At 36.6% G+C, this 13,794-nt stretch overlaps 1 protein-coding gene across 12 annotated transcripts in view; it reads right to left on the reverse strand.

Annotated features, from left to right (window-relative positions):
- TJP1 (tight junction protein 1) overlaps positions 1-13,794 on the reverse strand; it is a 277,704-nt gene that overhangs the window by 32,889 nt on the left and 231,021 nt on the right. For all 12 annotated transcript variants that reach the window (XM_058294849.2, XM_058294847.2, XM_058294843.2 and 9 more), the window contains 10 exons: positions 12,969-13,072; positions 12,265-12,433; positions 11,814-11,958; positions 9,297-9,436; positions 8,130-8,235; positions 5,250-5,400; positions 2,620-2,728; positions 1,506-1,725; positions 647-831; positions 463-558 (listed from right to left, as the gene is read on the reverse strand). In XM_058294849.2, the coding sequence (XP_058150832.1) occupies positions 463-558; positions 647-831; positions 1,506-1,725; positions 2,620-2,728; positions 5,250-5,400; positions 8,130-8,235; positions 9,297-9,436; positions 11,814-11,958; positions 12,265-12,433; positions 12,969-13,072 (1,425 nt within the window). The remainder of the gene's footprint in view (positions 1-462; positions 559-646; positions 832-1,505; positions 1,726-2,619; positions 2,729-5,249; positions 5,401-8,129; positions 8,236-9,296; positions 9,437-11,813; positions 11,959-12,264; positions 12,434-12,968; positions 13,073-13,794) is intronic.

The raw sequence follows: 13,794 nt of genomic DNA on the forward strand, positions 1-13,794 counted from the left end.
AGCTAAGTGTCATCAGGAAATTCTAGGCAAAGGCTGTGGGGATGCCAGCCCTTAGGCCCAGCCTGCTCATCTTTCACAAGGACATTACTCCGCTGAACTGAGAGTAACACAGGGTCATGGATACACACTGTGCCACTCAGTTTTCATAGGAAGAGTTTCATAAGTGGTGATTCTTTTAATTAAAGGGAATTGGTGGGACAGCAAATGGGCATAGAGAGCGAGCAGACAACCTGGGCGGGGAGGGAAGGGGAGAGAAATAAAAAATAAATAAATCTTTAAAAAAAAAAAAAAAAGGAAATTGGTGGGAACTGAAAAAACAAATGAAATTAATGGGGTAAAATGGAATTTTTCACCTACCCAAAGGTTTATTTTTGTTAAGTGACTGGATTAGACCCATTATTTAGATGGCTAACTAGCAAAGAAACTCTCTCAATCTCATTTTAAAGTTTTGAGGTGACTTACTTGCAATCTGGTAAGTATCTGGTTCTTCTCTTGCCAATTTTTCTCTGGCAACATCAGCTATGGGTCCAAAGATGGTTACAGGCCTCAGAAATCCAGCTGGGGAGAAATTTAAATGAAAAGTAGCACAGTGTATACTTTGTACACTTTAACATATTGATGCTAAAGGATAGTCTAAGAAAACTACCTTCTCGAAGAACAACTCTTTCATAAGCTGGAAACTTTGTCTGAACTGGCTGAGCAGATAAATCTTCTCTACTTTTCCGAAGATTTCTCTTGGAGCTTCGAAGACCTCGAAATCTCCAGAAGTCAGCACGGTCTCCTCCTGCTGTTTTTGGAAGTGTGTACTGTACACTGGCTAACTGCTCAGCTCTATACAAGAAAAGATAAAAATAAAATAAGGGTATTTAAAAAGCAAAATGGAATCAAGACACACAATAAAATGTTAAAATGCTGCATAGAAGTTCAAATGTAGTTTAAATCTAAATGGTTAAAATAAAAAGGAGGGAAGCGAAGTGGCTCAAGCAAATGGGCTCCTGTCTACCACATGGGAGGTCCAAGGTTTGATTCCTGGGGCCTTCTAGTGAAGGCAAGCTGGCCTGAATGGAGGGAGTGCTGGCCCATGCAGCAAGCTGTCCTGAGTGGAAAGCTGGCACAGCAAGATGCTGTAACAAAGAGAGACACAGAGGAGAGAAAATAAGAGACATTTAGCAGACCAGAAAGCTGAGGTGGCACAAGAGATTGAGCACCTCTCTCCCACTGTGGAAGTCCCAGGATCGGTTCCTGGTGCTACTTAAAGAGAAGACAAGAAGACACAGAAGAATGCACAGCAAATGGACACAGATAGCAGACGTGGGGGGCAGGGGAGAAATAAATAAATCTTTATAAAAATAAAATTAAAAATAAAAAGGAGTTTGTACAACTCAGTTATAGATGAATACAATAAAAACAATTATTTTCATTACCAAAATTTCCCAGTGGGAATGAAATTTTCTATTATCATTTTCTTAATAAATCTTAGACAGGAAGTATCCAAACATTCATACCTGTTCTTATTTGGGATGATGCCTCGTTCTACCTCCTTATGATTTTTTCCAATTCTAATAGCAAGCCAAGAACCCAGTTTTCCATTGTACAAGGTATCCACGACACGAAACACCTCTCCTTTGTTAAAACTAAGTCCATAGGGAGATTCCTTTTCATATTCAAAATGGGTTCTAATATAGAATGAGTCTCCTACATCTGATTCTACAATGCGACGATAAACTAAAAGCAATCAAAACAGATTATCAAGTAGTTAGTGGGATAAAAATTAATTTGAAGAGAACAACATTAAATGAAGAGGCTACTGATGTTAACAAAAACAAAAGTACTGAAAAAATACTGAAATACTACTATGTCTCAAGTACTGTATTCCACACTTTATCTCACATACTCATCACCATAACCTCATAAAGTAGGAACTCTTTTTGGCAGATATTTGTCCAAAGGCCATACACTTGCTTTCTGTTTAAACCATCTAAGTTAACTTAGCTGCAAACACTGCAGACATTTCCATTTTCTAAATGAGTTGTTCTCAAATGGGGGCAACTCTGCACCCTAGGGAACATTCTGCATATCTGGAAGAATTTTCATCATCACAATTCTGTGTGTCTGTGAGCATGCTACTGGTTTCTAGGGGGGGCAGAGGCCTGGGATGCTAATAATCACCCCACAATGATCAAAAACGGCCTCCCACCACAGTGCAAATGTCTTTATTGCCAAAGTTGAGAGGCCACTTTCTAGAAGAAAAGCACACCTGCTTTATCATGGAGAAAATTAGGCATACTCTTGAATTAATTAATGATAATAAACATAGAATGTATTGTTTAGAACCAGTACAAAATTTGGAAGCTGTCCACATGAACATTTGTGTGATTCTGATGGTTAATAAACAAATATAATTTTTCTATGACTTATAAGGGTTGGATCACATTTCAGTTAAATTATCTGATCTTATTAATGTGCTACGCTAATGAGCATGGTGTAAGATTTATGCACCTATATAAATTAGAAAAGAAAGTTATCTCTGAGATGAACAGATTCATATATTACTCAGTTTTCAGTGGTTATTTTAACAAGTGAATAAACCCTTTTCTCCATTTTCTGACAGCATCTCACCATCTTTCTTCTTCTGAGCCAAGATGGTTACTTCTTCACCCTTAGGGAGGTCGAGCAGGAAGAGGACAGCTTCTTCTCTTATGATATTTGTGAAATCTACATTATTTACCTGTTAAGAGATTTAAGTTATTCCCAGCTGTGTTTTAAAAACATAAAATATATCCTACACAGGAAACAAATAGTCATACGGTTTACATAATTTGAAAATATCACATCTTTAAGAAGGAAAATATATTTTACTTTGGAGAAAAGAATATACTCTAAAACAAGCAGAAACTAAGCAAATAAAGTTAGGGAGGTATAAGTTTATTTAAAGAGTACTCAAAATGTATCTTAACATAAAAGATGACCCACTACTCTTATATTTTTTAATGTAACATTTTGTGTGATCTATGTATCTTTAAAAAAAAAAACAATAAAAAAAATTTTAAAAAAAGACAACCTACTACAAAGTTTAACCAATTTAGAACAATAAAGTCAAGATTTAATTTTAAATATTTATTATTCAAGATCTCTGGCTTTAAAACGTTTAAATTATGTTATAAATCCTTGTGACTTTACAATAAAGTCTACCTTTCACTAACATCGGTAAAGAAATCAAATTCTGTTATCTGGGAATAAGTAATTAAAAACTTCCCAACAAAAAAAAACTCCAGGACCACATGGATGCACGAGTGTATCCTGCCAAACATTTAAAGTAGATATGATAACAACCTTTCTTAAACTCTTCCAAAATATTGAAGAGGAGGGAATACTTTCTAACTCATTCTATTAGGCCAGCATTACCTTAATACCAAAAGTCAGATAAAGGCATTATGAGAAAAGAAAATTACAGACTGATATCCCTTAGGAAAAAAGTCCTCAACAAAAACTAGCCAAATGAAACCACTAGCACCTTAAAAGGATTATATGCAAGACCAAGTGGGATTTATAACCAAAAGGCAAGGGTGTTTCAATGTAAGAAAAACTATCAATGTAATATACCACATTAATAAAAAGAAGGGGAAAAACCATATGGTTAACTCAAATGACATAGAAAAGGCATGTAATAAAATACAGCACTCTTTTTACAAGGAATAGAAGGGAATTTCCTTGACATGACAAAGGGCATACATGAAAAACTCACAAGAAACATTATACTCAAAATGAAGAATCAAAGCTTTCCTCCAAAGATGAGGAACAAGACACATGCCCTCTTTCACTACTGTTATTCAACACTGTACTACAAAGTTCTAGCCAGAGCAATTAGGCAAGAAAAGAAACAAAAGACAGACTAACTGGATGATGTAAGATTGCCTTTGTGACTTGAGTAACCAAACCTGAGATGGAAACTATGTAGGAAGAGAGGAGCATGGAGTTACTGACATTTCCCAGCTGTAGAAGACTCAGCAAATAAGGGTGAGAAAGAATAAAAAAGATTAGAAGAGCGCCAAAGTGGCAGTGTTATGAAATCCAAAGAAGAAAGCACTGGAAGAAGGATATTTTAAGAGTCAAAATACTGCTGAAAAATAAGAAGAATGAAGGCCGAGGGTGACATTAGGTTTAGAGGGGCTTATCAAAAGTCAGACTCTGTAGCAGTTCAGGCAGATGCCAGACTGTAAAACTTTACAAGGACTGAAGGGAAAACAGGGAAGGGACTCAATCTGATCTTTAAAAAACTGAATAGCATAAGGAAGAAGATAAGATAGTGGAAGAAAGATAAAATAAAGCTTAGAGATGAGGGAGAGGAAGATGAATAAAGCAGCAAGATTCTAGAGCAGATAGGAGATTGAATCCAGAAAAGAGGTAGCCTGAGTGTAGAAATACACCAATATAGGGAAGGCAGAGACATCCTGAGGAGGAGAGATAGAGCAAAAGAAGAAACTCACACCTGATAGATCTGGTCCTCTAATTAAATTAGGACAGTTTATCTGCGAGAAATTAAATGGAGGCTCAGGTAAACAGAATAAAGAGGCTGATAAAGATACTATTCTATTAGGTTTATGGCAAAAAAGGAAAGAAAAAACAAAAAGACCCCAAGGGTGGACGGCATTAGACCTGGCTTCCCTTGTCTCTTTGGGAAGCTTCAAAGCCAGGCTGCCTGGCGTAAACCACATCTCCTGGCACCTGAGCCATGACCCGGGGTGAAGAAGGAATGTCCCACAGAGCTGTGTAGACAGTTATGAGGACTACTGCCTTGGGAGATGACCACCCAATGTTTCCCTACCGGCAAGTTGTGGCCCCTGTCCTAAAAGCTTTTAAGCAGCATGAGGCCAAGTGTGGCCTATGCCAGTCTTGCCATTCTGAATGTATAGCTGAACTTAAAAAGACCCATGTGGTAGATATTACAGGGAACTAAAACTTATTTTCTTGTAGCGTCTATGAACATGAATAGCTAAAATGAAACCAAAGCACCACACTGTGTAATAACATATAACGAAGCAGTAAACAAGAGCAAAAGCAGAAATGAATGGGAAGTAACAACTGCAGCACAAGCAAGACCTGGTGGATCCTTAATTTAATTTGAATGTTTACTTGCTCAAGAGACTGGCATAGATCATAGTCTACGATAATTGGTTTGCTGTGTTTGATGCCTTTTTCTAGAGATCCAAGTATTTCAAATCCCTGCATTAGTTAATATACTGACATACCCTGAGAATCTGATCACCTTCTTCTAAGCCTTCTTTGGCTGCAGGGCTATCTTCTAGAACTCCAGCTACAAATATTCCGACATCATTGCCACCAGCCAGCCGCAAACCCACACTGTCTCCTTTTCTGAATTTTACCAATTTCATGCTGGGCCTGTTAAAATAGATTTATTTCATTTGAAACAAGTTAGGAGAAGTTCAAAAAGTTATAGCAAACTGCTACAATGGAAATCATATTCAGAATGAAATAAAAGATCTTCCTTCATCTCCAAAATTTCCCATACACCACTTACTTACTGAGTAAAATGTTTATCGGTAGAATTCAAAATCAGATTTAATAGCATTTTTATTTTCTGATTAACAAAATAAGTTTTGACAATCCAATTGAAATAAAATTTAATACGCAAGTACTGCTTTATATAACTATTTATAAAATTACTTAAAAAAAAAAAATGTTCTCCTAACTTCCAAAAAGTCTTGGATATATATGGTACATTCTTAATGGCTACAAAAATCTTCTACTTTTTCTGCTCCAATTCACACATTTCTACTTACTAAGTGAAAAGTCCCATTTTATAAAGGTAGAAATAGAAGTATAAAAAGTAGCTAATTTTCTTAATTCCAAAGTCAAAACCAGACTTCAAGCATTGTAACCTCTACATCCACCAGTGTGTAGTTTTTAAACTTGGCAGCTGGTAGAGTATGTCAATAGTTCACACAGCTCACTTAACTCTGTTGCCTCTTTGATTTTAAAACAAAAAATCTTCTAACACTCTTATCTGGATAATCTGGAAGTACACTTTCAAGGCAGATGGGGAACACCATACCATATTTTGATAAATTTGCATTTTAAACCAGATGCTGAAACTTTTTCAACACCTATACACTTATCTAGTCCTAAAAGAAGCCAAATTTTTTAGGCCAGCCTGGTCCATTTCCTCAAAGATCAGCTGGTTTTTCTGGATTAGCCTTGTATACAATCTCTTCTCCTTGCTACAGAGAAAATGGAAAGGAATCAATGCATGCACAACCTCTATTATCAGTGCACATTGAGGTCTTCTGAAATTCATCAAGGATGACTTTGAAGAGTAAATGGGCAGAAATAGGTCAAAATTACAAATGCCCTTCTAGATTCTCATAACTGCCACACATTTCTGACCAAAGGACACACTAATTATTTACCTATTCTGACATGAGGTATAGAAAAAGGTCCCTTTCCTCATAATTCATACAGTAATAATGAGCAAGTTACCAGAAACTAATTAGAAAACAACTTAAAAAAAAAAAACACCACCACCAAAGCACATGAATGAATGAGTTGGGAGAGGAGAAATTTCCAGCCCTTTTACACTTATCAGAGATTGCCTTAGCTCTTAAAATTTATGACCCATTTCCTTACCTACACCTAACATTAACCAGACATAAAAGTTTAACGGTCAGGAGGTCGGAGGGGGCTCTCACTGCCAGGGCTCACTGCATCCTGGCCCCTCCCTGAAGCCATTCGCCAGCTTTACCAAGGAGGCTCTGAGTCCCTTGGCTGTGAAACTAGACTACTTCTTTCTCTACTCAGGCCAGAGATTTCTCACAGGTGCCTCCCCTAAAACTTATTGTACAGAAAGCTCTTTTGAACATTTCTTCAAATTCTTAAGACTACAGGCCTTTGAAGTTCCTCTTCTCAATCTGGTGTGTCTCAAAAATAGAAAAATGGTTGACTGCCATCTGCACCTTCAGTAAAATCTGGCTTTTTTAAACTACCGTCAGAGGACAACTTCTGACCAAACATTACCAATGGTGGTGTCTGCCCCACCTGCACTCCAACAGCTACTTCCAAAAGTCACTACCTCTGCCTATGACCAAACCATTCCTGGCGCAGCTACTAAGCCTGCCCTCATCCTCAAATGTGCTTCCGTATTTGTGCCTCACGGCCCTTGCAGGGAAGAGTACTCTGAATCCTATTAAACTTTTTCTAAACCAACAAGTATTATAAAAGCTTTCAAACAACTCCCAAGCAAGGAAAATCAAGGGGACTATTCCGTCACAATTTACAAAATACTGAATTAACAGTTACCTAGTATTAACAATGTATAAATGTTAACCTTGAAGTAACAACCTAATTTTGGTCAGCAAAGGAAAAAGATATAACTCCAGATCTAACTTATTTGAGGAAATTTGCTAATTTTCAATATTCACATCATTTTTATCCCACCACAGAGGCAACAAAAAACTGAAGGGATGAACATCATGGTCTGAAATCTTACAGAATTTACATCAATTCCACCAAGTTTAAAAGGCATGGAATATCAAACACTTCCTTCTTAGTTGCTAACTAGTCAGGAAGAGTGGTTCTCAACCAGGGGTGATTTCCCCCAGAGGACATCTGGCAAGGTCATGAGATCTGGGTGTCACAACGGAAGGGTGTTACTGGCATCTAATGGGTGGAGGCCAGGGGTGCTGCTACACATGCCACAGTGCCATGACAGCACCCTACCACAGACTACTATCTACCCCAAAACGTCAGTAGTGTGAAACTGAGAAGCCCTAATCTAGAAGGTTTTCTTTTTAAAATGCAGGGGGTGGGGGGCCCATTAGAAAGCTAATGGAAATTCTAATGTCTAAATAGAAAATTACATTTTACTTTTTAATTCCTGGCCTAAAAATAAGGTAGGAGAGAAGTATAAAGTGGTGGAAGAGCTTAACAACTAACCAATCTCTGTTGTTCTCTAATGTTCAACTGCCTCTATCATTTAAGTAAGATTGTTAAATAAATAATAACCTAGTTATAATATGAAGTGGTATGTACTATTTTTAAAAAGTGTATACAATATGATATGCAATTAAATTTTTACCCTACTGCCAAATAACGGGGAAGGCCATACAACTTACCGAAGAATCCCATCTTCATGAGTTGAATTAGGTAGAACACCATCAGATGGACTCACGGGTAAATCCACATCTGGTTGCCCAACCTGAGCATACACGGGCTTTGGTTCTAAGAGAAAGAAAATTTCAATTATGCAGGATTCACATTACAAAAAATAGAAGAGTGCTATAAGCAAACACTGAAATAACCAAACAATAAAAAGACTAAAATATATGATTCATTAGCAGAAATATAAGTGAAAATATAACAAATATAAGAACCTGAGAAGGACCATATGTACCAATATTTAACAGAGGACCATAAACAGGTAATTCTAAAGTCTTTTTAACAAGTATGCATGTTACATGGTCACCTGTGTTTTCCAGTTCCAGCTGTTACAGCTTTAAAAATCTATTCTCTAAGGAAGAATAACAGACAAATAGATCTAGGAAAAAATTTCCCTGCCTGTTGCTGTTAAGCTGTCATAGTAGCCTTTCTTTATTGTGGTATAAATTTATTTTCATACACCCATACTTGTGCCCCAAGTGGACAAGACAGAACAATTCAGAGAGGTAACAGAGATAGCAGAAACAAAAACTCTAGGTTTTTGAGGCAAAAGGATCTCAGAACTTTGCAGATTCTTATGCCTGGTGCTTATAAACCACTCTACAAGATATACTTTATATGGAACACTTTAAATAGAATAACTTTTGTTTTTAAATTTCTTAAGCCAATCTAATGTTTCCCTTTAACTAGTAGTATGGGAGAATGACCTTATATATTAACCATGAAAAATTTCAACCTAGAATATAAAGGAAAGCATTCATGAAAGTCTACCCATGAAGAAAATGCTGGAAGTCAAACACAAAAAACTTCATATATGGGTAATAATATTTATTGTCCCTTTTAAATTATATGTAAATCCTGACAATTATTTTTTTATATATTTATTCTTAAAAGATACTTAGATTACACGAAACGTTACATAAAAAAATAGAAGGGATTCCCATATGCCCCATTCCCCACACCTCCTACTTTCCCCCTTCTTTCATTAGTGTGGTACGTTCATTGCAATTGAAGAATACATTATGGAACACTGCCATAAAGCATGGATTATAGTTTACATCTGACAATTATTTTAACTAATCCAATTGCAAATGTTTTCTGAGCTAGTATTTTGCCAGGTTTACCTGGAAGAGTGGGTGCTTGTTTTTCATTTCTTTCAACTGTAACTTCGTCTACTGTTGTAGGTGTGTGATCATCTGCATGCTTTATGAGAGTTGAGACAGTCCCAGGTTTAGAAATTCTCTCTTCCTCTCTGCTCCGGAGACTACGTATTATTAAAATAAAAAATTATGAACACAAGGATGATTCTAAAAATCCTTTGTAAGAGAACAGTACAAGAAAAGCCAAGAATCAATTCTGAAAAATAATGAGGAACTTGCTCTACCCAGCTTCAAAACACTATAAAAGCCTAGTCATTAAAACTAGAGTGGTACTGCCACGGTACCACAGAAAGAGAGCAATGTAAAAAAAACTGAATATTGAGAAATATATCTACCATAATCAAGTTTATTATGGAAACAGCATTCCAACATTGTCAGAAAAGACACACTATTTAATAAATGGTGCTGGGACAAATGCCCCCAACTTAGAAAAATTAGATCCCTATGGATTTTTAAATTTCAAGGAAAACATGATACATTTAATGTTCATTATGTTTAAATGGAATTGAAATCTAACTTTAAGCAAAGAATTTGGTTTTATTAATGCACATTTGCAGTCTTTCATCAGGAAAAAAAATTCTTCCCACATTATGCTTCTGAAGGGATAAAGCATAAGCACTCTTAATAGTTTCTTTTTTCATATTTATTTAAACATTCTGTGGGGGAGTATTCTACTTTTAAATTATATATATTAAATAAGCCATATAATCATGTAAGTAAAACAGTCTTTTAGAAAGAAAAACATAAAAGCCAAGATATTTTCCAGCTTAACTAAAATGAACTACTTTTAAATTATAAAAGGTCAAAATCCTCAGCCATTGCTAGTGTAATAAAATCTCATATAAAATTAGCCTAAGTATAAATAAATACAATTAAGCTTTAAACTCAAATTGCTCTATGGTCCTCAGAATGTACAGGCCAGTAAAAAATAGTAATTTCTCCCTGCATTCTATGTACTTAAGAAAAGCAAATGATGCATTATGAATATTTTCCAAAAAATGAATTTAAGATGGAAGATGAAAAATTACATAACTTTAATAGTCCTATAGATTTCTGTTGTTCTGCAGCAAGAATTTAAACTATTTACTTAAAAACAGTAACAGAAACAATGAATTTTCTTCTTCCTGTAACTGAAAAAAACTTTCTAAATTTAAAATGTGACTGACAATAATTGCTATCTAGCTCACTTAGAATAACATTTTTAAAAAAAGATTTATTTATTTCTCTCCCCTTTCCCCCCACCTCCCTGCCCCAGTTGTCTGTTCTCTGTGTCTATTTGCTGCATTGTCTTTGTCCGCTTCTGTTGTCAGCGGCATGGGAATCTGTGTTTCTTTTTGTTGCGTCATCTTGTTGTGTCAGTTCTCCGTGTGGGCGGCACCATTCTTAGGCAGGCTGCACTTTCTTTTGCACTGGGCGGCTCTCCTTATGGGGCGCACTCCTTGCGCGTGGGGCTCCCTACACAGGGGACACCCCTGCGTGGCAGGGCACTCCTTGCGCGCATCAGCACTGCATGTGGGCCAGCTCCACATGGGTCAAGGAGGCCCCGGGTTTGAACCGCGGACCTCCCATGTGGTAGACGGAGGCCCTAACCACTGGGCCAAGTCCGCTTCCCTAATGATAACATGTTAACTCAAATGTCCTCTCTGAAGATAACCAATAGATCTGTCCTCTGTTATGCAATTAGGGCTCTTACTGTGTGCATCACCAAAACCCCTCCTAACATCTACTAAGCAATTCCAGTGACTTCCCTGGTTTGAGGTAACACCTCTAAGCAGGTAAGTCCCAAATCACCATCTCTAATCCGAAACTGTCCCCAGCTTTGGACCCCCATTTTTGAGTGCCTCCCTGTTGTTAATCAATTCAAAATGTTATGAGCATATGTGCATTTTTCTGGAAAGAAGGGTCAAAATTTTCCTCAGATTCTCAAACAATTTTGTGACCTCAAAAACAATACAAACTCAAGCAGGCCACATACTACTAGACCACCAGAGTCTTTGTATTAAGTACCAGATAGTATATTTTTAACAGAAAAGGCAGTCCAGGTTAGTCCACTCAGTAGAGAACTTCTACTATAGTTCACCTTCCCAAACAGCAAAGTAAATTCCTAAAGTTTGCTAGCATCTTCAAATGGAGGGGTTGGCAAACTAAGGCTGGGGGTTGTTTTTCATTAAAGTTTTACTAGAACACAGCTACTTCCACTCATTTGCACAGTGTCTATGGCTCCTTTTGTGTCACAAATAGCTTGAGCAGTTTTGACCGACTTATGAGCTGCATGCCTAAACTATTTTCTATCTGGCCGTTTAAGAAAAAATTTGGTTGACTCCTGTTATTCTACATAGAAACTGCTAAGATTGAGAGAGAAAACAGACCTAATTGCAAATAAAAGGAAAATCTACTTCCTAATTCACTTGCAGTAACACCACATACAAGTAACAAGGAAACGTAATCGCTCCATTTTAGCACACACTGTACTATTATTACCTGCCACTGCTGGGCTGCTGTGGAGAGTGTCTGGAATGATCCGAAGGCTCTGACCTGTGATCAGGAGATCTTGACCGGCTGCAGCGGGGCCTATCATGTGACCGACTAGAATGATCTGAAGCTAGTGACTGAATTTCTGAAATGTCTATTAAATAAAAGGGTGTCATTTCTTTTCCCATGAAATGATTATAAAAACATATAAAGCACTCCAATGATAATGGAAACAAGTTATAAAATATAATTTCATATAAAGTAGCCAATTTAAGCATTATGCATTAACTGCATCAGTCAATGATGAAATTAATTGCAGTGAGCTACTTAGAGGAAAAAAGTTACTATATCTGGTTTTTAAATATTTTAATTCTTTAGAAAGGCATCTAGCTGGTAGAAAACTCATTTTACTCAAACACGTCAAATCTTTCTAGTACTTTAAGAAACGTAGGTCTCTCACCATCTCTCTCAGAGGCATTAGCAGAGTGGACGCTGTCAGAAAGATCAGGGACGTTCAACAGGGTAGCCCGCTCGTCTCTTTGAACTACCATTTTTAACTTGCCTTTAGACCTTTCAATCAATGTCTTTGCATCTGTCAATGACATATTTTCTGTCACAGTACCATTTATCTGCAAAAGAAAAGAGATAGGTTGAAAGTAAACAGCAAACAAAAATACAAATGTTATTCTATTATGAACAGAATATCCAAGCTACTTGATCTCTAAGAATCAAAGTATTTCTTTTACATTTTTCTAAATTAGCAAAGTATTCTACCTTCCTGAAATAAAATCTTTACTGCACCGTTGCTGTCAAAAAGAAACAAAAAACAATTAACATCCGTTGTAACTCCACCAAAAAGCCAATCACTTCCTAGTACTTATAAGCAAACTAATAAAACAAATATTCCAGTAATCTCTGCAGCAGTTATCGACAAAGTAGTTCTGGCTGCCGAGTGGTGTATATTTCTAAAGGTTAACGTTCTCAGGATGAGTCCATACCTACAGCACCAGTGGTGCATGTAATAAGGGACAATGAAAAAACCAGCTCCCCACTCCCCCCAACATTCTTTTTGGCAAACTTGCTTCTAATATGAGCAGAGGCTATATGGTCAACCAAAACTAATTTTTTATTTTAGTTCATTAAAACTTAGTAACACAACTATACCTTCAAAACAACATCGCCTTCTTGAATATTGCCATCTCTTGCTGCCAAACTATCGTGTGAAATTTCCTTTACAAATATATGGCTGGCCAACCGAAGACCATATTCTGAAATAACATATATTTAAATGTCTTTAGTATAAAGCCCTAAGACACTTACAGTTGAAAAGTATAATACTAAGAATCATTGCATAGTTTTAAAAAAATACAATCAATAGTAAATTATTTTTGACTACCCCCACAAATAAGACATTTCCTCTAATCCTCAAAAAGTTCACTATGTCAACATAAAAGCACACTGAAAGTATGATTCAGATATAAGATTGACACAGTGTTTAACTTCAATAAAAGGGAGAAAGCCCAGAAAAGACCACTTCTTTGTGGCTATGTTGTACCGACATGCTGACTAGTAGCTCCTCAGAATGTTTAACAAATATATTTCTAAAAGTTAAATTGCTTGAGGTCTTGAAAAACTTTGGAAAGGCTGACGATTTTCTTGATGACTTCTTTTAACAAAAGAGTCGGTGATGATGTTAAATGGTACTGAGAAGGAAAGTAAGACAAAATTGAAGTCTCTGGGGAATTTAAAGTCAGTAGTTTTGGGGGCAGGGAGGAAGTGATACCAAGAAGAGAGAGGGATGAAGAATGATAAAATGAAGTAGCAACAGCAAAAGTGCACAACTTGAGTGAGAAATTGCTTTAGAGTGGGGAGCAAGAACGAGGAGATTCGAGTGTCAGCTTGTAAAGCGGATCAAAGTGAGGCTTTGCAGTATTTTTATTATAACACCCTTTAATCAAAATGATCAGCTATAAATGCTTTTCTGTAATTG

This window comes from Dasypus novemcinctus, chromosome 3, assembly GCF_030445035.2.
Source record: "Dasypus novemcinctus isolate mDasNov1 chromosome 3, mDasNov1.1.hap2, whole genome shotgun sequence".
Lineage (NCBI taxonomy): Eukaryota > Metazoa > Chordata > Mammalia > Cingulata > Dasypodidae > Dasypus > Dasypus novemcinctus.